The sequence below is a fragment of the Mobula birostris genome, chromosome 1 (genome assembly GCF_030028105.1).
Source record: "Mobula birostris isolate sMobBir1 chromosome 1, sMobBir1.hap1, whole genome shotgun sequence".
Taxonomy (NCBI): domain Eukaryota; kingdom Metazoa; phylum Chordata; class Chondrichthyes; order Myliobatiformes; family Myliobatidae; genus Mobula; species Mobula birostris.
The window spans coordinates 44,333,778-44,358,646 of NC_092370.1; the positions used below are offsets into that span (position 1 = coordinate 44,333,778).

At 43.4% G+C, this 24,869-nt stretch overlaps 1 protein-coding gene across 1 annotated transcript in view; it reads right to left on the bottom strand.

The window, feature by feature from the left end:
- Nucleotides 1–24,184, bottom strand: part of LOC140196008 (NSFL1 cofactor p47-like) — a 64,605-nt gene extending 40,421 nt beyond the window's left edge. Inside the window, exon 1 of the mRNA XM_072254699.1 lies at nt 24,047–24,184. Coding sequence (XP_072110800.1) covers nt 24,047–24,163 — 117 coding nt within the window. The 5' untranslated portion in view covers nt 24,164–24,184. The remainder of the gene's footprint in view (nt 1–24,046) is intronic.
- Between the last annotated feature and the right edge of the window lie 685 nt (nt 24,185–24,869).

The following is a 24,869-nucleotide window of genomic DNA, read 5'->3' on the forward strand; positions in this document are numbered from 1 at the left end:
TCAAGGCAGTTTTGAGGTTGGTAGTAAGCATCAGCCCTTTTAGGGATTATTCTGGAGATACGGAATTATGTGAATATTGGATCACCTGCTGTTACCTTTGATCTTAAGGGTATAAAAATGCATAAAAATCAGTTTGAGAGACACTATTGAGAAGGCCCCCTGGAGAATGTCTGCTTATTGTGATGAATAAAGACTTTTATATCACCAACTTCAATGTCTCCCCAATGACTTGGATCATAGTCACAAAATCCCTTTGTCCCTGACTTGAAAACCAGGAGCTCCTTGAAAAGCAAATACCGTACAAGTTGGCTATATTTCTATTGCTTTTAATCCACAAGAAATATTTAAAATTGCTTCACCTAATTAAAAGTACCATTGGTTATTTAAGTAATTGTACATAGTAACTGCTGGGATAAAGATCAGGTTCCCTGATCATTTCAAGTTTACTTAAATATATAAAATGATACAAAAGGTGGTTAAATACTCCACAATAGATTTTTAATCTTTCCCATGTTTACTAATCATACTCGATCATTAACAGTATCAATGTTAGTACAACATTCTGGAAAAGCTTTCCAGATTTTCAATTTGTAAATGAAACTGTTTTTCTATGGAGTTAAGGGTAAAGGTTAATAACCTTACAGATGACAAAGTATTAGGCCATCAACTTATCAATCCTCAGCAAAAATATACACCAGTGTACAGAATTTTTAAGTATTTTAACAAATGCTTTCATGACTTAAGTATATTCCTGTATTATTCCACCAAAACAGGCAGTAGTTTGACAATATAATTTCGCTCTGCATTATCAAATAAATGTTTAAATTGTTCAAACTTGCTTCAAAAAAGTTCAGGCATGAGAGGGCTAGGAAATGTGTATATATTCAAGTACAGTAATGTGATTGAGATGACTATTACAGTGAGGTACAAGAGATTATAGGTTTAGGTCAGAGTTCCGAAGGCTGAAGCAGCTGAGGCAAGTGGGCATCTCCTCGAGGGTGAACTGCTGTAACCAAATGGTAAAAACGCAGGTTTCTCCATATTCACTCACCCATCTCCCAGGGCTCCACATACAAATTACCACATTCATTAAGGGGACCTACTCTCTCCCTAGTTACTCCTTTGCTCTTAATATAGTTATAGACTATCTTGGGATTCTCATTTGCCTTATCAGCTAAGGATACCTTATGTCCCTTTGGCCTTCTAATTTCTACCTTAAGTGTACTTCTACAGAACTTGTATGCAAGAGATTTTCTTAATCCCAGTTCTCTAATTCTAGCGTGAATCCTTTTTCCTAAACAGAGCCTTTCTCAATAGGGTTCCTTAATCGTGCCAACTTTGCCTTTCATGCCAACAGAAGTATGCTGACCTTGAACTTTTCCCATCCCATTTTTCAAAGCTCCCCCCTTCTCAGACATTCCTTTACCTGCTAGCAGGGTCAACTTAACCAAATATAAAATGAGAAGCAGAGAGGTGGTAGATAGTCAGTTTCAGCCTTATGTCGATAGTGGAGAAGTTACTGGAAGGGATTCTGAATGCAGAATTTGTAAAGAAAAGTACTGATTAGGGATAGTCAGCATGGCTTTGTGCATGGGAAAACTATAAAAAGAGATGACCAAGAGAAATTACAAGGGAGGGCACTAGACATCATGTCTACCTTTGACAAGGTAGGCTGATCCTAAAGGTTAAAACACCTTCCAGGATGAGCTAGCGAACTGGATGTAATATTGGCTTGGTGTTATGAGCCGGAGGGCCTTAGTGGAGGGTTGCTTATGAGATTGAAAAGACCTGAGAACAGTGGTGTGTTGTAGGGATCATTGCTGGGTCCTGTTCTTGTAGTACACATTAATGATTTAGATATGAATAAAAGATGTATAATTAGTAAGTTTGCAGATGACACCAAAATTAATGTTATAGTACCCAGGGAAGGTGGTTATCCAAGGTTACAACAGTCACCTTTTGGGATGTCATCTGGGAGAGAGAGGAAAGGATGGAATTTATCTCTGACAAGTGTGAAGTGAAGCAGTTTGGGAAGTTAAACCAGGCCACGGCAAACACGGTCGATAGGAGGTGCCCTGGGGAGTGTTGTTGAACAGGAAGACCACGGAATACAAGTACATAACTCTCTGGAAGGGTAATGATAAAAGCATGATTATTGGAATTGAGTAGAAGAGTTTGGACATTATGTTACTGTTGGTTATACCACATGGAGTATTGTGTGAAGTTCTGGTTGCTACACTACAGGAAGGATGGTTAAGCTTGAGTGGTGCCTGGATGGAAGGGCTTGAGCTACGAGAGGTTCAATAGGGTGGGACTGCTATTCTTGGAGTAAAGGAGGCTGAGGGGTGATCAAATAGAGATCTATAAAATTATGAAGAGCATACAGATGGGCTGATAATCACCAGTCTTTTGCCTCAGGGTAGAACACCGTAAAACTAGATGGCTTAGGATTAAGGTGAAAAAGAGAAGATTTAACACGGATCTTAAAAGGTGATGAATGTATGAAACTAGCTGTCAGAGATGGTGATAGAAGACAGATACAATTATAACCTTTAAACATCGCTTGGATAGGAAGGTGGAAAGGTTTAGAGGAAACCTGGCAAACAGAGAGAGACACCTTGATTGGTATGGATGAGTTGAACAAAGGCAGGGGTGGATCCCTTCCTTAATGGTATTGGTACCGGGCCAAGGGTAGTTTCCATGCTATATATCCATTTTAGAAACTATTAAAGACATTACAGTGGGGCATTTTGGAAAATTCATGGTTATCAGGCAAATTCAACATTGCTTTATAATAAGCACATCATGTTTCCTAAATGAGAAAGAGTGCAGATGCTAGATATCCAGAGCAACACCAACAAAATGCTGGAGGAGCCCAGCAGGTCATCTATGGAAATGAATAAACAGTCGAAATTTCAGGCTGAGATCCTTCTTCAGGATTGAGAAGGAATGGAGAAGACACTTAGTCTACAAAATAGTAATTATACATTCTAATTCAATATCCCCTCATTTGATTCTAAATCATTACATCTGAAAATTCAGAGGCATAAAAACTTGTGGTATTTATGTAGAGTATAAAATAATCAAAAATCACCCAAATTATGGATCCATTCTCCAACACTATTGAACATTCTTCGCATAGAACCACTTTTCCTGGTTAGAGCATTGAGTTTGCATCTTTTAACTATCTTGTATGTTTGCTGATGATACAGAGTCCAACTTCAGTTGTCAGTTTCACTGCCTATGTTCTCAGGGGGATCCTTTGACACATTTTATTTCTTTTAATTCTCCTATCCACTCTGCCTTTTTTGCAACTTCATCTGTGAATGTGTTCCCATGACTCTTCATTGTAGTCATTTTGGAGTAGCTTTTACACTTTGATACAGCAACTTCTGACAACAGTTCTATGACATCCATCAGTTCTTATACTAGTTGGCCGTCCTTGATTGAGGTTCCTACAGCCATAAGAAATCTCCTTTGTCTCCACAAGTTTCCAAGGTCATGAACAACTCCAAAAGCATATCAAGAATCAGTGTGAGTACAGTATTAGCCTTTCTTCTTTCTGCCACTTTACAGGCTTCAATCAGAGCTTTCAGTTCTGCCTTTGCACAGAGCTACCAGAAGCCAGCACTTCAATTTCAGAAACAATGGACCAGCCAGCCTTTCAAATTGTTCAACCGTTGAGGAACCATCAGTGTATAGAAGCAGATCTAAGTTCAATAGAGGTGTTTCATTGTAATTATTTTACTTCTTCATGGCTCGTTATTATTTTTACACAGTCAAAGTCATCAAAATCTTATTAAGAATTCGGCACATTCATTCCCAATTAGTAAGTTAACATAAAAGCTATCTAGTATTTGCTCTATCAAGGCAAGGGCTGCAGGGAAAGGCTTAGTCATTCTTGATTCAATGATATGTCTGACACTGCTTGTTGAAGCCACATCATCAAATTAGAATCTTGTGAGGCAGGGGATTGAACTTGTTGTTGGGCTCATTTCTGTTGTCCACTTTGTTTCCTATACCAACACTTCTAGCCCAATGTCCTTTCTTACTACAGAAATGACATTTTTCTTTAGGGAATTGGCTTCTGCACTTTGGCTCAAACTGAGAGTGCAGCAATACACATGGTGAATTCCAGCCCACCATCTTCTGTTGACTAATAGTTGACTCACCTGTAGCAGCTGTGGCTGTTAACTAGCAAGCAATGACAGGGGACCAATGGTCGGTGACTGCTGATTGACAGTCGAAGCAAGCAGCTGAAGAAGCGAGTAGAAGAAATCGGGTAGAAAAAGTCATTTTTTTAAAACACTGCTCGGGGAGAAGGGTCTGCACTGCGCAGGCGCGTGACGTAGCGCGCCAAGGTTTAAAAGCAGACCTCCATATACAGCGGCCATCGTCGGAGTGGACTGAGTCAAAGTGGGACGGCTTTGGCTCAACAGGCTTTGGCTCAACAGGCAGAGGCCAGGGTAGGTTCCGGTAAGTTTTTTGTTCAGATTGTTCAGAGTAGAGAGAATGCCAGGCAGGATGTTGGAATGCTCCTCTTGCAGGATGTGGGAAGTCAGGGAGCCCTCCGGGGTCCCTGACAGTGACACCAGCAAGAAGTGCATCCAGCTGCAGCTCCTGACAAACCGCGTTAGGGAACTGGAGCAGCAGCTGGATGACCTGCGGATCATTCGGGAGAATGAGGAGATTATAGATAGTAGCTACAGGGAGGTAGTTAAGCCAAAGGAGCAGAGGACAGGAAATTGGGTCACTGTCAAGCGAGGGAAGAGGAAAGGGCAGGTAGAGCAGGGTTCCCCTGTGGCCATTCCCCTCAACAACAAGTATACCACATTGGATTCTGTTGGGGGGGGATGACTTACCTGGGACAAGCTGCAGTAGCCGGATCTCTGGCACTGAGTCTGGCTCTGCAGTGCAGAAGGGAGGGGGGAGAAAAAAAGAGGAGAGCGGTAGTGATAGGGGACTCAATAGTTAGAGGTGCAGATAGGAGGTTCTGTGGTCGTGACAGAGAATCCAGGATGGTTTGTTGCCTCCCGGGTGCCAGGGTCAAGGATGTCTCTGATCGATTGCATGACATTCTGAAGTGGGAGGGTGATCAGCCAGATGTCGTGGTGCACATCGGTACCAATGACATAGCAAGGAAGAGCGAGGAGGTCCTGGAGAGTGAGTATAGAGAGCTTGGTAGGAAGTTGAAAAGCAGGACCTCGAGGGTGGTAATCTCAGGATTGCTACCTGTGTTACGTGCCAGTGAGGGTAGGAATAGGATGCTCTGGAGGATGAACAAGTGGCTGAGGAACTGGTGTAGGGGGCAGGGTTTCAGATTTCAGGATCTTTGGGACCTCTTCTGGGGCAGGTGGGACCTGTACAAGAGAGACGGGTTACACTTGAACTACAGGGGGACCAATATCCTTTCAGGGAGGTTTGTTAGTGCTTTTGGGGAGGCTTTAAACTAGATTTGCAGGGGGATGGGAACCAGAGTACCAGAGCTGACAGTGTGGCTGGGGTGAAAATAAATGTTGTTAAAAGTTCAAGCAAATCCACTAATAGAAAGGTTGTGAATGGTGGTAAAAATCTTCTGAGGTGTATATATTCCAATGCTAGGAGTACTGCGGGGAAGGCGGATGAGCTGAGGGCGTGGATTAACATGTGGAATTATGAATGTTATAGCAATTAGTGAAACTTGGCTACAGGAGCGGCAGGACTGGCAGCTTAATATTCCAGGGTTCCGATGTTTCAGATGTGATCGAGGCAGAGGAATGAAAGGTGGGGGAGTAGCATTGCTACTTAGGGAAAATATTACAGCAGTGCTCAGGCAGGATAGATTAGAGGGCTTGTCTACTGAGTCCTTATGGGTGGAGCTGAGAAACAGGAAAGGTATGGCCACATTCGTGGGATTGTATTACAGACCACCCAATAGTCAACGAGAATTGTAAGAGCAAATCTGCAGGAAAATAGCAAGCAACTGCAGGAAACTTAAAGTTGTGGTGGTAGGGGATTTTAATTTTCCATATATTTATTGGGACTCCCATACTGTTAGGGGTCTAGATGGTTTAGAGTTTGTAAAATGTGTTCAGGAAAGTTTTCTAAATCAATATATAGAGGGACCAACTAGAGGGGATGCAATATTGGATCTCCTGTTAGGAAACGAGTTAGGACAAGTGACGGAAGTCTGTGTAGGGGAGCACTTTGGTTCCAGTGATCATGACACCATTAGTTTCAACTTGATCATTGTCAAGGATAGACCTGGTCCTAGGGTTGAGGTTCTTAACTGGAAGGCGGCCAAATTTGAAGAAATGAGAAAGAATCTAAAAAGCGTGGATTGGGACAGGTTGTTCTCTGGCAAGGACGTGATCGGTAGGTGGGAAGCCTTCAAAGGAGAAATTTTGAGAGTGCAGAATTTGTATGTTCCTGTCAGGATTAAAGGCAAAGTGATTAGGAATAAGGAACCTTGGTTCTCAAAGGATATTGCAACTCTGATAAAGAAGAAGAGGGAGTTGTATGACATGTATAGGAAGCAGGGAGTAAATAAGGTGCTTGAGGAGTATAAGAAGTGCAAGAAAATACTTAAGAAAGAAATCAGGAGTGCTAAAAGAAGACATGAGGTTGCATTGGCAGTCAAAGTGAAGGATAATCCAAAGAGCTTTTACAGGTATATTAAGAGCAAAAGGATTGTAAGGGATAAAATTGGTCCTCTTGAAGATCAGAGTGGTCACCTATGTGCGGAACCAAAGGAAATGGGGGAGATCTTAAATAGATTTTCTGCGTCTGTATTTACTAAGGAAACTGGCATGAAGTCTATGGAATTAGGGGAAACAAGTAGTGAGATCATGGAAACTGTACAGATCGAAAAGGAGGAGGTCCTTGCTGACTTGAGGAAAATTAAAGTGGATAAATCCCCGGGACCTGACAGGGTGTTCCCTCGGACCTTGAAGGAGACTGGTGTTGAAATTGCAGGGGCCCTGGCAGAAATATTTAAAATGTCGCTGTCTACAGGTGAGGTGCCGGAGTATTAGAGAGTGCTCATGTTGTTCCGTTGTTTAAAAAAGGATCAAAAAGTAATCCTGGAAATTATAGGCCGGTAAGTTTAACGTCAGTAGTAGGTAAGTTATTGGAGGGAGTATTAAGAGACAGAATCTACAAGCATTTGGATAGACAGGGACTTATTAGGGAGAGTCAACATGGCTTTGTGCGTGGCAGGTCATGTTTGACCAATCTATTGGAGTTTTTCGAGGAGGTTACCAGGAAAGTGGATGAAGGGAAGGCAGTGGATATTGTATACATGGACTTCAGTAAGGCCTTTGACAAGGTTCCGCATGGGAGGTTAGTTAGGAAAATTCAGTCGCTAGGTATACATGGAGAGGTGGTAAGTTGGATCAGACATTGGCTCAATGGAAGAAGCCAAAGAGTGGTAGTAGAGAATTGCTTCTCTGAGTGGAGGCCTGTGACTAGTGGTGTGCCACAGGGATCAGTGCTGGGTCTATTGTTATTTGTCATCTATATCAATGATCTGGATGATAATGTGGTAAATTGGATCAGCAAATTTGCTGATGATACAAAGATTGGAGGTGTAGTAGACAGCGAGGAAGGTTTTCAGAGCCTGCAGAGGGACTTGGACCAGCTGGAAAAATGGGCTGAAAAATGGCAGATGGAGTTTAATGCACCTTGGAAGGACAAACCAAGGTAGAACATACAGGGTTAATGGTAAGGCACTGAGGAGTGCAGTGGAACAGAGGGATCTGGGAATACAGATACAAAATTCCCTAAAAGTGGCGTCACAGGTAGATAGGGTCGTTAAGAGAGCTTTTGGTACATTGGCCTTTATTAATCGAAGTATTGAGTATAAGAGCTGGAATGTTATGATGAGGTTGTATAAGGCATTGGTGAGGCCGAATCTGGAGTATTGTGTTCAGTTTTGGTCACCAAATTACAGGAAGGATATAAATAAGGTTGAAAGGGTACAGAGAAGGTTTACAAGGATGTTGCCAGGACTTGAGAAACTCAGTTACAGAGAAAGGTTGAATAGGTTAGGACTTTATTCCCTGGAGCGTCGAAGAAGGAGGGGAGATTTGATAGAGGTATATAAAATTATGACGGGTATAGATAAAGTGAATGCAAGCAGGCTTTTTCCACTGAGGCAAGGGGAGAAAAAAAAACAGAGGACATGGGTTAAGGGTGAGGGGGAAAAGTTTAAAGGGAACATTAGGGAGGGCTTCTTCACACAGAGAGTGGTGGGAGTGTGGAATGAGCTGCCAGATGAGGTGGTAAATGCGTGTTCTTTTTTAACATTTAAGAATAAATTGGACAGGTACATGGATGGGAGGTGTATGGAGGGATATGGTCCGTGTGCAGGTCAATGGGACTAGGCAGAAAATGGTTCGGCACAGCCAAGAAGGGCCAAAAGGCCTGTTTCTGTGCTGTAGTTTCTATGGATCTATGGTTCTATGACCGCCCTGTAATGATCTTTCTCAGATTTCGATATCCCAGCCCACTTGTTTAGCAGCCTGAAGTAGCTCACTATATGGAACACCACCTCCACTCCAATTCAGTTTTGCCAGCTTCACCATGTTGGCAGTATTTGGCTTCCAGCCATTCATTAACGTGGACTTCAATGGACCACATGAACAGTCCTCTACATTATCTTCATTTATTGCTGGAACTCCTATAACTTAACCACGCTGTCCTGTACCTTCCTCATACCCAGAAACATCCTCAGAAATCTTTTACTTGCAATCAACCACTTTCCTCCAATCAATATATGTTGGGACCTGTTCTTCCACAACCTCTAAATAGCATTCCAACCATCTGGTATATTCTGTTTATTATCCTCCATGTTGTCATCAACTCCACAATTCAACTGGCCAGACAGCATCTATAGGAAGAAGTACAGTCAACGTTTCAGGCCGAGACCCTTCGTCAGGACTAACTGAAAGAAGAGGGATTCAATTACACTAATGTTGTTGTTTCACTTAATGCAAAAATTTTTTCATATTAAATGAAATTATTTATAATTTCCAGTCTAAACTGTGAAGCATACAAATTGAATCAGATTGAACAGCTATGGTGCAGTTAGAAGAATTTGGGAATTTTGTTTGAAGAAGCTATATGACTGCCTCCTTCCCTTTGTATCCTAAAACTAAGGCTGATAAATGCCCAGAATTAAGAGTTGGTTCCTAGAGTTAAATTCTTCTCCACAGCATGTGGAAACCACTCACATCAATGTGCAGCACTCTACAGAGAACGTGCAATCTCTATGATTCAATTAAACAAATGTGTAATAAAAATGGAAAGACTCAGTGCCTCAGACAGCATCTATTGTTAAACAGTCAGCAGTTCCAGTTGATAACCATTGTCAAAATTAAGAAAACTGGACATCAAGTATGTTTTAAATCACAGAAAATGTAGAGAAGGCAATGGTAATATCTACCATGGGGTAGAAACGAAGACCGAATGACAGAAATGGTGATGGCTTCAACTGAAAGAAGACAGTGGAAGATTATTCATCACAGATCATCTGCCTGGAACAGATACAAACAGGAGGCAAATGAAAACAGAGAGGGGGAAAATTCAAATGAAAGCAAAGCACGGCAGTTGTTAGAAATCTGAGATAAAGAGAGCATGAAGAAAATTCTTAGTAGGTCACGTAGCATCTGAGGAAAGAGAAATAGGGTTGATATTTCTAGTTTTTGATCTTGCATTAGGAATGGTGAGTTCGACGATAAGCAGAAAAAGCCAGTTATCACCTTAGAGCTGTAATGTGCCAAGCAGGAAGAAGAGACTGTCGTTCAATGACATTGAGTTTCTTGGGAGCAGGTAAAAGGCCAAATGTAATGAGGGTAGAACAGACATTGTAGGAAAGTTAAACTGACAGGCAATTAAATGAAAAGGTCATTCTTGCAGCCTAAAAGCAGATGTTAGTCAAACTGGTCATATAATCTACATTTCATTTCTCCAGTGCCGAGAAGACAACATCATGGACAGTACACTTTTTTGGAAACAGGTGCAAGGAGTGATTGAATTTCTGGATGGTGGAAAAGAAATAGATAAAAGCATGTGAAAGTAATGGTGGAAACTGGTTGTAAACGTGATTGTAATATTGATGCGACTCGGACACCGCTGTAGATTGAACAACCAACTTTATTCACCAGACTTCCATTTTTTAAACCCTTTTCCACGTCCTGACATCATACGCACTCTGACGCTACGAATACTCACACAATACATTACATCCCCCTTCTCAAGATTTTTTTACAACACTGTGAATTACCAAAACAATGCCTTTAGGTGTGCCCTTCTTACAGTGCAACAACTACGACATAAACTAAAAAAAAATCTTACCTTGTACTGTATTCTGCATTGTACTTTACAATACTAACAGCAGTGTATTTTCTTTTACCTACATAGACTAATAAACCTTTCATTAGTCTCTGTATCTAGCTGGAAGTTTAACTTGTCTCCCAGACCGTGTGTGATACAACTGTGACTGTGCTTGACCTTCATGCATGTCAGTCTCTCGAGTGGCCTCTGTGTCTTTGGGGTCTGCATCATTCTTGGTGTCGTTTGTTTCCATGTCTGTATCTGTGGAAATGTCCTGTGCATCTGTACGTGGAAACTCCCTCTCGCCTGTCTTCAGCAGATGCTTCCTGTTCCTCCTGTGGACTCTACCATCCGGCGTGCGAACTATGAAGGATCTTGGTTGCTGATGTCTGTTCACAACCACAGCTGGTTGCCAAGTGTCTCCTCTCTGTACTCTGACATTTTCACCTGTATGCAGATCTGGCAACTGTCTTGTATGTCTGTCATAGTAGCTCTTTTGCTTTATTTGCTTGTACTTTTGCTTGTCATGTACTTGAGCATTACCTTCAGGAGTCAGTAGAGTTGTGGATGTTGGCAGTTTGGACTTCAGACGACGTCCCATCAACAGCTGCACAGGAGAGAACCCCACACCCTCAATCGGTGTGTTGCGGTATTCAAGCAGAGCAATGTAAAGGTCATCATTGCTGCTATGTGCCTTCTTGAGCATGTTCTTGACAGTTTGTACGGTTCTCTCTGCTTGTCCATTAGACTGAGCGTGCCTTGGACTGGAAGTAACATGTTGAAATTCCCAGCTTTCTGAGAACCCTCTGAACTCACCAATGGCATATTGTGGACCATTGTCACTAATGACAATATCTGGAACACCATGTCTTGCAAATGTCAACTTCATTGCGGTAATGACACCTCGACTGGACGTGTCACTTAACTTGGTGATCTCCGGATATCTTGAATAGTAGTCCACACAAAGCAGATATTCTGTACCATTGTAGTGAAAGAGATCTGTGCTAATCTTCTCCCACGGTCTTCCTGGCAGTGGGTGGGGAAGCAGAGGCTCTCTTGGATTGCTGTTTTTGTTTTCATTACAGACAGCACACTGAGACACAATGTCCTCAATCTGAGTTGACATGCCTGGCCAATAGAGAATGTGCCTTGCTCTTTCTTTACATTTCACTATCCCCAGGTGTGACTCATGAATTCTGTTGAGCATTTCCTGTCTCATTTGGTTTGGTACAATGAGTTTTGCTGTTTTGAACATCAGTCCTGATGCATAGCTGATTTCCTCTTTAAATGTCCAGTATTTCTGCATTTCCTTTGGAACATCTTTTCTTTCTGTTGGCCATCCATTCATTGCAATGTCTCTTAGCATTTGCATTTCAGAATCATCTGCAGTCGCTTTCCTGAACATGTTCAACTTCTCCTCAGAGATGGTAGCTGAGATGTAACCCAGTTGACCTCCAGCTCTCTTCCTTTTGCTCTTTGAGGTAAGCATGGCTCAAAGCATCAGCATGTACAGTTCTTTTCCTGGCTTATAGGTGACTGTGAGAGTGTACCTCTGTAGCCTGAGAAGCATCCTCTGCAGCCTCATAGGAGCTTGGTGGAGTGGCTTTTTGAAGATGCTCTCAAGTGGTTTGTGATCACTCTCAACCTGGATTTCTTTGCCATATACATATTGGTGGAACTTCTCACACCCATAAACTATGACGAGTAATTCCTTCTCAATTTGAGCATATCGGCGTTGGCAGTCCGTAAGTGCTCGTGATCCATACGCCACAGGCCTCCCATCCTGCAGTATAACAGCTCCTATTCCCTCCGAACTGGCATCCACAGACATTGCCATTAGTTTATTGACATCATAGAACTTGAGTATTGGTGCATTGCTAACCAACTGCTTCAATGTGTCAAAACTTTTCTTTTGTTTGTCTTCCCAATGCCATTCAGTGTTGCTCTCTAGTAGCTTTCGGAGTGGAGCGCTGACCTCTGATAAGTTGGGAATGAATTTGGCAAGATACTGTATCATGCCCATAAACCTCAATAGTTCTTGCTTGTCTTTGGGTGGTGGTAGCTGTACCACAGCTCTGACCTTTTCATCATCTGGTTTTAGCCCATCAGCGCTGAGTACATGACCTATGTATTTGATCTCTGTAGTTCTGACCTTACATTTACTTTTGTTCAGTTTTAGGTTGGACACACGTGCTCTCTCTCCAGGAGCTTCCTCAGTCTCTGATCATGTTCCTCAATTGTATCACCCATATCAGCAAATTATCAATGATGTTGACCACCCCGTCCAGGCCTTCAATCATTTGTGCCACGGATCTCTGGAATACCTCTGATGCAGAAGAAATCCCAAAGGGTAGACGCAGGAAACGATATCTCCCTATGGGCGTGTTGAAAGTGCATAATTTGGAACTTTCTTCATCCAGCTTGATCTGCCAGAAGCCTTGGTTTGCATCTAATACTGAAAAGTATTTTGCATTAGGCATGCAGGAGACAACCTCTTCAACCGTGAGCAGTGGGTAGTGCTCTCTTTTGATGGCTTGGTTGAGATCTTGTGGATCCATGCAAATCCTCGTCTTTTTTTCTGTGACCACTGTCACCATACTATTCACCCAGTCGGTCGGTTCTATTTGTCTTGTTATGACTCCCATCTGTTCCATTCTGTGTAGCTCCTCCACTACTTGATCCCTGAGAGCTACTGGAATCTTTCTGGGGGCATGCACGACTGGTGCAATAGTTGGGTCAATCTTGATATGGTGTTTCCCTGGTAAACATCTTAATCCAGAAAACAAGTCATCCAAGTCTTTGAGAATGTCATTTTCTTTTTTAACACCATAGATTCCCTTCACCAGGCCTAGCTTTGTGCATGTTGCTTTGCCCAGTATTGCTGAAAACAAAGTACTATTTCAAATTCAATCTTGTATTTTTGATCTTTGTACACACGGGTGAGTGCTTTTTTGCCCAATGGCGCCATCTTGTGGCCGAAATATGCAACAAGCTTGCAGGTGGATTTTTCCAGCCTTCCTCTGATGTCCAGTGAGTTGAATGTTTCTGCCAACATTACATTGCACTTTGCCCCAGTGTCAAGCTTAAATGTCACTTTCCTCCTGTTTATTATCAGATCTTGGGTCCAATCTTCTTCATCCTCCATCCCTGCATTGTCAATACTCTTGATGCATACCTCCTGTTCCACTTCAACTGTGCCAATGAACATGTCACTGTTGCCCTCACTCTGTTCCACAGCACACATTTTCCTTGCGTGCTCCTTCGACTTGCACATCTTTGCAAAATGCTTTCTTTTCTGGCATAACTTGCATGTCTGACCAAAGGCTGGACATTTTCTGTATCCATGTTTATAACCACACCTGTTGCAGTTAACTTCCTTTTGATCATCCTGTGGAGCTGGCTTTGTCCTACTCTTGTCATTTTTCACAGTTTTTATTTTGTGCACTTCAATCTCTTCATTGAGCACTTTAACCTGACAATTTGACCTCGCTGGCACGGCAAACATAAATCGCCTTTTCTAATGTAAGATATGCCTCTTTCAATAGCCTGCCTCTCAATTGATCATCTCGTATGCCGCATACAATCCTGTCACGTATTAAAGAATCATGCAGTTGTCCGAACTCACAGTCTTTTGCCTTGCTCTTCAAATCTGTTACGTAGGTGTCTATGGTCTCCGTTAGTCCTTCAGCCCTCGTAAAAAACCGGTGTTGGAGGAACGGTAGGTTTTTTCTCGGTTTGCAGTAATCTTGAAACTTTTTCTCAACGCTTCAATTTTATCTTGCTCATCACCTTGGAAGACAAACGTGTTGCAAACCTTTATTGCCTCTTCTCCCGCCACGTGCAGAAATGTAGCACACTGCACTTTCTCCGTCTTTTCAGCTAGGCTGCTAGTGGTGCAAAACAGCTCAAACTTCTGGATCCATATTTTCCAGTTCTCAGCAAGATTACCTTGTCGGCTTAAACTTGACGCTGGCTGTAACTGTGACATCTTTTACGTGTCTTCTCTTCCTTTTTGTTTTTCGCGTTTTCTTCTGACACCATGTAATATTGATGTGACTTGGACACTGCTGTAGATTGAACAACCAACTTTATTCACCAGACTTCCATTTTTTAAACCCTTTTCCACGCCCTGACGTCATACGCACTCTGATGCCACGTCCTGACGTCATACGCACTCTGACGCTACGAATACTCACACAATACATTACAATGATGAGACCTTCATGTTCTTTAAAAAGAGGCCCACTTTCAGGCGCGGGCAGCACAGTGCACGGGAGCAGAGTGCTGGGCTTTGGCTCAGTGGGCTTCGGCGTAAGGGGGTCTTCGGTGAGAGGTAATCAGTGAGCCTGAGTACGTGCTTGCTGAGGAAAAAAGGTAAAGTTGGTAGGTACTTTTTCATTTATTCTGATTAATCTGGGATCAGGTAGTGGGGGAGATAGCTACAGCAGTGGTGTGCTCCGTATGCAATATGTGGGAGGTCAGGGTCAACACAGTTGTCCCTGATGACCACACCTGCAGAAGGTGCATCTAGCTGCAGCTCCTATCAGAGCGAGTTAGGGAATTGGAGCTGGAGCTGGAGCTGGATGAACTACGGATCATTCGGGAGGCAGAGACAGAAATAGATAAGAGTTATCGGGAGGTAGGCAACTGGGTGACTGTCAGGAGATCGAGGGGGAGCAGGCAGAGAGAGCAGAGCACCCCTGTGGCCATTCCCATCAACAATAAGTATACCGTTTTGGATACTGTTGGTGGGGATGACCTACCAGGAACAAGTGGCAGTGGTCCTGTCTCTGACACTGAGGTTGGACCCTCGACTCAGAAGGAGAGGAGGGAAGAGAGGACAGCGGTAGTGATAGGGGATTCTATAGTCAGGGGGGCAGATAGGAGATTTTGTGGGGGAGATCGGGAGTCTCGGATGGTATGTTGCCTCCCTGGTGTCGGGGTCCGGGTCATCTCAGATCGGGTGCAGGTTATTCTTGAGAGGGAGGGCAAGAATCCAGATGTTGTGGTCCATGTAGGAACCAACGACGTGGATAGGAAGAGTGAGGGGGTCCTGCATAGTGAGTTCAGGGAGTTCGGTGCGAAGCTGAAGGGCAGATCCTCCAGGGTAACAATTTCAGGATTGCTACCTGTGCCACGTGCGAGTGAGGCGAGGAACAGAAGGATTATACAGATCAATATGTGGCTGAGAGGATGGTTCAGGAGGGAGGGCTTCAGGTTTTTAGATAATTGGGCTTTGTTCCAGGGAAGGTGGGATTTGTTCCGATGGGACCGTTTACACCTGAACTGGAGGGGTACTAACATTCTTGCAGGAAAGTCTGCTAGTGCTGCTTGGAGAGGTTTAAACTAAATTTGCAGGGGGCAGGGATCCAGAATGTGAGAGAGGATAGCAAGATGAAGTATAAAGGACAGGTGGGGACTACACAGTTCCGGAATATTAAGTGTGAAGTAGAGAAAGGCAAGGCGGAACGAGTGATAAGGATGATACATGTGCAGTGGGATGGTCTGATGGAACATGGCGTTAAGTGTGCAGAAAGAGTAAGTAAATTTAAGAAGGACAACAAAATTCAAGGGGCATATAGCCCAGTGAGAGTTCGGGGAGCTGGGTTATGCACAATAGGTAGCGATTTAAACAGAGAGAGGAGAAATGGGTTAAAAATTCTATATCTGAATGCGCGAAGTGTCAGAAGTAAGGCGGATGAGCTTGAAGCTCAGGTGCGAATGGGTAACTATGATGTTGTTGGGATAACGGAGACATGGCTGCAGGGGGATCAGACCTGGGAATTGAATGTACAGGGGTATACGTGCTATTGAAGGGACAGAAAGATGGGCAGAGGGGGTGGGGTGGCCCTGTTGGTGAGGAATGAGATTCAGTCCTTTGCAAGGGGGGACATAGAATCAGGAGAAGTAGAGTCAGTGTGGATAGAACTGAGGAACAGTAAGGGCAAAAAGACCCTAGTAGGTGTTATCTACAGGCCCCCAAACAGTAGCATGAATATTGGGTGCAAGTTGAATAGGGATTTAACAATGGCATGTGGCAAAGGAAATGTCGCAGTAGTTATGGGGGATTTCAACATGCAGGTGAACTGGGAAAATCAGGTTGGTACTGGACCCCAGGATAGGGAGTTCGTAGAGTGCCTACGGGATGCATTTTTGGAGCAGCTTGTACGAGAGCCGACCAGGGATAAGGCTATTCTGGATTTAGTGTTGTGCAATGAACAGGATTTGATAAGTGATCTTGAAGTAGAGGAGCCTTTAGGAGGTAGTGACCATAATATGGTAAGTTTTTAATCTGCAAGTTGAGAGGGATAAGGGCAGATCAGAAGTGTCAGTATTGCTGTTGAACAAAGGAGACTATGGAGCCACGAGGGAGGAGCTGACCAAAGTTGACTGGTCGGATATCCTAGCAGAAAAGACAGTGGAACAGCAATGGCAGGTATTCTTGGGAATAATGCACAAGGTGCAAAATCAGTTCATCCCCCGGAGAAGGAAGGATTCAAAGGGGGGAAAGTGTCCACAGTGGTTGACAAAGGAAGTCAGAGATAGAATAGCATTAAAAAAAAGTATAACAGAGCTAAGGTGAGTGGGAAGACGGATGATTGGGAAATTTTTGAGCACCAGAACTTAACTAAAAAGGCTATACGGGGAGAAAAAATGAGGTATGAACGCAAGCTAGCTAGGAATGTAAAAGAGGATAGCAAAAGTTTTTTTTTAGGTATGTGAAGAGAAGGAAGATAGTTAAGAACAATGTTGGGCCCTTGAAGAATGAATTGGGAGAAATTGTTATGGGAAACAAAAACGGCAGACGAATTTAATAAGTACTTTGGATCTGTCTTCACTAGGGAAGACACAAGCAATCTCCCAGATGTATGGATGGGCCAAGGACATAGGGTAACAGAGGAACTGAAACAGATTGACATTAGGAAGGAAACAGTGAGGAGCAGACTGATGGGACTGAAGGCTAACAAATCCCCAGGTCCAGATGGTCTGCCTCCTAGGGTACTAAAGGAGGTGGCTCTGGAAATTGGAAAATGATCACCAATGCATCCGCAATGTTCCTTAGATTCAGGATCAGTTCCTGAGGATTGGCGAATGGCTAATGTTATCCCAATTTTTAAGAAGGGAGGGAGGGAGAAAGAAAACAGAACTATTACCCTGTTAGCCTAACATCAGTAGCAGGGAAGATGCTAGAGTCCATTATTAAAGATGAAATAGCAGCATATCTTGATAGCAGTGATAGGATTGGGCCGAGCCAGCATGGATTTACCAAGGGCAAATCATGCTTGACTAATCTATTGGAGTTTTTCGAGGATGTAACCAGGAAGATAGACGTGGGAGATCCGGTGGATATGGTGTACCTTGACTTTCAGAAGGCATTTGATAAGGTACCACATAGGAGATTGGTGGGTAAAATCAGAGCTCATGGCATTGGGGGGAGAATATTGACATGGATAGAAACCTGGTTGGTTGATAGAAAGCAGAGGGTGGCAGTGAATGGGTGTTTCTTGGAATGGCAGGTGGTGACTAGTGGGGTGCCACAGGGCTCAGTGTTGGGACCACAGCTGTTTACGATTTACGTCAATGATTTAGAGGAAGGCATTGTGAATAACATCAGCAAGTTTGCTGATGATACTAAGCTGAGTGGTAGTGTGACATGTGATGAGGATGTTAGGAAAATTCAAGGTGACTTGGATAGGCTGGGTGAGTGGGCAGAAGCTTGGCAGATGGCGTTTAATGTAAATGAGTGTGAGGTTATTCACTTTGGGAGCAAGAACAGGAAGGCAGATTATTATCTGAACGGTGTGGAGTTAGGTAAGGGAGAAATACAAAGAGATCTAGGAGTACTTGCTCATCAGTCTCTGAAGGTGAATGAGCAAGTGCAGCAGGCAGTGAAGAAGGCTAATGGAATGTTGGCCTTTATTACAAAGGGAATTGAGTACAAAAGCAAAGAAATACTTTTGCATTTGTACAGGGCCCTGGTGAGACCACACCTGGAGTATTGTGTGCAGTTTTGGTCTCCAGGGTTAAGGAAGGACATCCTGGGTGTGGAGGAAGTGCAGCGTAGGTTCACTAGGTTAATTCCTGGGATGTCTGAACTGTCTTATGCAGAGAGGTTAGAGAGACTGGACTTGTACATGCTGGAATTAAGGAGATTGAGGGGGGATTTGATTGAGACATATAAGATTATAAAGGGATTGGACAAGATAGAGGCAGGAAATATGTTCCAGATGCTGAGAGAGTCCAGTACCAGAGGGCATGGTTTAAGAATAAGGGGTAGGTCATTTAGGACAGAGTTGAGGAGGAACTTCTTCTCCCAGAGAGTTGTGGAGGTGTGGAACGCGCAGCCTCAGAAGGCAGTGGAGGCCAATTCTCTGGATGCTTTCAAGAAGGAGCGAGATAGGTATCTTATGGATAGGGGAATCAAGGGTTATGGGGACAAGGCAGGAACCGGGTATTGATAGTAGATGATCAGCCATGATCTCAGAATGGCAGTGCAGGCTCGAAGGGCCAAATGGTCTACTTCTGCACCTATTGTCTATTGTTTCTGTATGAAGGGAGAATCAATACATACTGTACATCAATGAGGTGAACAATTGATCAAATAGAGGAATGTTCTACATTTCCCACAGAAAGACAAGCAGGATATGAACCAGTGTGAGTTCCCGGCACACCTTTGATTTGGAGGAAGCAGTGAAGAGCGACTATTTGGACATTAGGCTATCCAGGAATGTAGAAAGGCAACTGGGTTGAAAAATCCTAGCCAAATAAATAGACATGAAGGCAAAAGTGGAGGAAAAAAAGCTGAACATCATGCTGGGTTCAAAACTCAGTAATGGTGAAAACAATCTGGCTTGGATGCTAGCAACTGACAAATTTGCAGAGGGGTGTCTAAAATGTAAAAGGAAAGAGAATAGATACAGGAAGGAAGGAAGATAAGGAGAAGGTAGGAAAAGAAACACTCTGTAGGACAAGAACAAGCTGAGTAACCAAAGTGAATTAATGGATGAGGAGTTAGAGCTGGGCTGTTGGCTTGAGATCTCCCAAGGATGTGAAATCGGTGAAAGTCTGGGTCAAAGAATTTCAGTGCTGTGATCATGATCCAGGGAGAAGTATGAGAGCTCATGACCAACCTCTGCAAGATACAGATGAGATCACTAAACCCCACAACAGTGCTGCCCTTATTAATGGGTTCCTTACAAAGAGTTCTTCATCATACAACAGATTGCTACTTAATCCCGTACTTTATCAACTTAAGTACAGACACTCCTGTGCCTAGCATCACTTTATGGACATACAATCAATGTACAAGTTATCTTTATGTATTTAATTTGTTTCATTATTGTGTTCTTTACCATAATTGTATTTTTGTGCTGCACTGGTACCAGAGTAACAATTATTTTGTTCTCCTTTACACTTGAATACTGGAAATGACATAAAACAATCTTTCAGGGTCTTACAACCAGAATACAAGCCCAGAATACAAGCTGAGCCTCGTAATACATGCTCGCAAAGCTTTTGTACCTTCTGCTTGATGGAAGAGGACAGAAGGGAGAACAGCTGGGGTGGGCAGTGTCTTTTATGTTGGCAGCTATTCCAATGCAGAGGGATGTATAGATAGTCAACGGGCAGGAGAAAGATTTTTTTTAGGATAGGCTAAAACAACTGAGGCAAAATATTCTGTCCAAAAAAACTAGACATGAAGACAACAGTACAGGAAGAAAACAGAGCATCATACTGGGCTCAGAATTCACAAGGAATGAAGCTGAGGAATGATTATTTTGGCTGTCTCTATTTTAATATTTAAGTTTTGCCTCTCCAGTGTTTATCTTAGTTACAACAACTTTTCCCTTTTTCTGTTCCATTTACCCATTTTCATTTATTTCTATTTACATGTCCTACATACAGATCAACTAAGCTTCACCACCACGTGTCGTTTAGTTTCCACCTACCAAACATTCCTGCTGCTCTAGCCATGTTCAGTGTTTATCTACTGTGTACATTTCAACATCATCCTGCTGGCCATTGTTAATGGAGAATCTTTCAGTGAACAGCCACCACAGCAAAGTCAGTACAAAAGCAGAGCAACTCTGACAATAATTTCCAGCTTGCTGGCTTTGTGCAAAATCAGGCACCGGGATGATATCAGTTTATTTGATCTTCCTTTGTTCCATGGAACCCTGGTTAACCCCTTCTGTACCAATGCAGTGATTCAGATTGACAGGTTTACTATACCGTCAGGATAGATCTATAGAGTCTCTCAAAAGCAGAGGTGGAGGTGTATGCCTCATGATCAACTCTTCTTGGTGCACAAATATATCAGTGTTGTCCCAATTCTGCTCATCAGACCTGGAATATCTCGTAATTAAGTGATTTACCTACCACAGGAGATTTCCAGGATCATTTTGGTAGCGGTATACATTCCATCTCAGGCCAATGTCAATCAGGCTTTAAATGATCTGAACAACGGGATCAACATGTACGAAACAGCACACCCTAACAGCTTCACTATTGTTTTTAGGGGTTTTTAAACTATGGTCAACATGCTCCTAGAAGACAGCGGTGCAGCTAATGTAGATGAACTGAACACACTGATGAGGGAGAGGGAGAAATGGGCAGTCCGTCATCGTGCCCGACGCCGGACCCCTAGGTAGTAGTAATAGTAGTTTAACCAAACCAGTCTGAAAAAATTACTAAGCAATTACCATCAACAGATCACTTGCAATACCAGAAGAAACAACACACTGGACCATTGTTACACCACCACCAAGAATGCCTACCATTCTATTACCACGCCCTCACTTCGGGAAGTCTGATCACCTGGCTGTACTTCTACTCCCGGAGTATAGGCAGAGACTGAAGACTGCAGCACCAGTAGTGAGGACCAAGAAGGTATGGACAAGGGAAGCACAGGAACACCTACAGGACTGCTTTGAATCGGTGGACCGGACTATATTCAAGGATTCATCTTCGAGTTTGGATGAGTATGCTGCAAGTTGGTACTGACTTTATTAAAACCTGTGTGGATGAGTGTATGCCTACAAAGATTTGCTGTACATTCCCAAACCAAAAGCCATGGATGAACCAGGAGTTCCATCATCTGCTGTAGGCTAGATCTGTGGCATTCCAGTCTGGTGACCCAGGTCTGTACAAGAAAGCCAGGTATGATTTGCGGAGGGCTATTTCAAGGACAAAGAGACAATTTTGAACGAAGTTGGGGGGGGGGGGGGCGCGACATCAGATGTAAGACAACTCTGGCAGGGTTTGCAGGACACTGCGAAACCCAACAGCATGAATGGCAGTGATGCTTCACTACCAGATGAACTCAACGCCTTCTATGCCAGCTTTGAAAGGGAGAATATAACTACAGCTGTGAAGATCCCTGTAGCAACCAATGACCCTGTGATCTCTGCCTCAGAGGCCAATGTCAGGCTGTCTTTAAAGAGGGTGAACACTTGCAAGGCAGAAGGTCCCGATGGAGTACCTGGTAAGGCTCTGAAAACTTGTGCCAACCAACTGGCAGAAGTATTCAAGGACATTTTCAACCTCTCACTGCTATGAGCGAAAGTTCACACTTGCTTCAAAAACACAACAATACCAGTGCCTAAGAAGATAATGTGAGCTGCCTTAACGACTATCGCGCAGTAACACTCACATCTACACTGATGAAATGCTTTGAGAGGTTGGTCATGACTAGACTGAACTCCTGCCTCAGCAAGGACAGGGACCCACTGCAATTTGTCTATCGCCACAGTAGGTCAACGGCAGATGCAATCTCAATGGCTCTTCACATGGCTTTACACCACCTGGACAACACAAACAACTACATCAGGATTCTGTTCATTGACTATAGTTCAGCATTTAACACCATCATTTCCAAAATTCTGATTGAGAACCTGGGCCTCTGTACCTCCCTCTGCAATTGGGTCCTCGCCTTCCTAACTGGAAGACCACAATCTGTGTAGATTGGTGACAATATCTCCTCCTCACTAATGATTAACACTGGTGCACCTCAGTGGTGTGTACTTAGCCCACTGCTCTACTCTCTCTATACCAATGACTGTGTGGCCAGGCATAGCTCAAATACCCTCTATAAATTTGCTGATGATACAACCATTGTTGGTAGAATCTCAGATGGAGACAAGAGGGTGTAGAGGAGCGAGATACGCCAACTAGTGGAGTGGTGTCGCAGCAATAACCTTACACTCAATATCAGTAAGATAAAAGAACTGATTGTGGACCAGGAAGGGTAAAATGAAGGAACACATACCAATCCTCACAGAGGGATCAGAAGTGGAGAGAGTGAGCAGTTTCAAGTTCCTGGGTGTCAAAATCTCTGAGGACCTAACCTGGTCCCAACATATCGATGCAGTTACAAAGAAGACAAGACAGCAACTATATTTCATTAGGAATTTAAACAGATTTGGTATGACAAAAAAAATACACTCAAAAACTTCTATAGATGTACCATGGAGAGCATTTTGACAGGCTGCAGCACTGTTTGGTATGGCGGGGGGTGTGCTATTGCACAGGACTGAAAGAAGCTGCAGAGGGTTGTAAATCTAGTCAGCTCCATCTTGGGTACTAGCTTACAAAGTACCCAGGACATCTTCATGGAGCGGTGTCTCAGAAAGGCAGCGTCCATTATTAAGGACCTCCAGCACCCAGGGCGTACCCTTTTCTCACTGTTACCATCAGGTAGGAGATACAGAACCCTGAAGGCACACATTCAGCGATTCAGGAACAGATTCTTCCCCTCTGCCATCTGATTCCTAAATGGACATTGAACCCGTGAACACTACCTCACTTTTAAAATATATTTTATTTCTGCTTTTTGCACAATTTTTTAATCTATTCAATATGTGTATACTGTAATTGATTTATTTATCATTAGTTTTTTCTTCATCTTCTATATTATGTATTGCATTGAACTGCTGCTGCTAAGTTAACAAATTTCACAACACATGCCAGTGATGATAAACCTGATGCTGACTCTAATTCTAGTGGTAGCCACTGATAGTCTAACCTTTAAGCTTAATGCAGAATCCAAACCAAGATATATCTCTGCAGACATAACTTTTACACACTGGAGAAAAATTACTAACCACCTGAGAAATTAATATCTGTATCACTGGGAATAGATCTGTTAAAAGAATACACTAATGTTCTGATACATAACCTTGCTGAAATGAGCCAATAAAAGTAAGCAGAATTATGCAGTTGGCCTTTTGAACCTGCTTCACCGTACAACAAAATTATGGTTGATCTACCTCAGTAACAATTTTTTGTTGCATCAATCCTATATCCTTTGAATCCCCGATAACCAAAGATCGGTCCTAGCTTTGAATGAAATCATTTACCGAACCTCCAAAGCCCTCCGGGATAGAGAATTCCAATGATTCACCGACCTCCGTGGACCAGCCTTATTCTGAGAATGTGAGCTTTGGCTCTAGTTTGCCCAGTCGAGGTAAAACATCTTCCTGTACTCACCGTGAGACATTTTACATTTAGCATCAAAACCAATGCATTCACTCTTTTTTTTTGTGCTGACGAAACTGGAGTTGTGGATCATTGTTGGGAGAGAAGGGCACGTCTGTCACACATCAAACACAGCTGCGCCCAGCTCCGGACCCGCTGAACCCCTGCACCCGGACCCGGCTCAGAGTCCCGTCGGCCCGTATCCCACAGCACCCACGCCACGTCTCAGAGTTCCCCGAGAGAGCGAGCCCTTTACCTGAACGTCCCGGCCGGTCGCCTCCAGACGGGCGTTGGCGCTTTCCTCCGCCGCCCCGGTCAACCGCACCATCCGCCGCGCCCGCTCCTCACGCTCGGCGCCCTCCGCCATCTTCATACAACCGCGCCTGTGCGCTACGCCCCGCCCAGGCACAGCGCCTCCCGGAGATCTCAGCTCCACGGTCAACAATGAACCTTCCTGTCGCTTAGCTTCCCGTCAATCTCCTCCCTGCCATGCAAACTTCCCACCCGCTTTCCTCCCTAAGGTCCTTAAACCCTTCCAAAAAGCCTACTCGCCAAATTCCCAAATCAGCAACTCGACATTTCAGCTGCATTTGTCCCTGGTCAAATTCATGAAGAACATCTACCATGTCATTGTTCCTTAAGTACGCGTCCACACGAGCCTTGAACATAAATTGCAGCACCGTTCCACATTTAATATTGTTAATTGGTTAGAAATTGAAATGCAAGCTTGTTTTGGCAAGTCTCATAAAATATGGTATGTAAAAGTCTGTATCAATTTCTCATTAAATTGTTAGAGAATTTGCTAAGGATAAGTTGTTATGATGTTATTTTAATACTTCGCCCTTCAGTGTTGTCCTTTCGACTGAATATTTTCATTCCTTGCATTTCCCCCAATGTGCACTACTCATATCTCCCAGCCAATCCAACTCACTAAAGTTCTTTCAAATCCAGCTAATACTGTGGCATGCACACACAACTCTCATAGGTCCACGCACAATAGCTCTCAACATGCAAATCACAGCAGTTCCCTATAGCTAACTAACTCTGAGTTCCTTTCTAACAATGAAAGCAACAGAGAA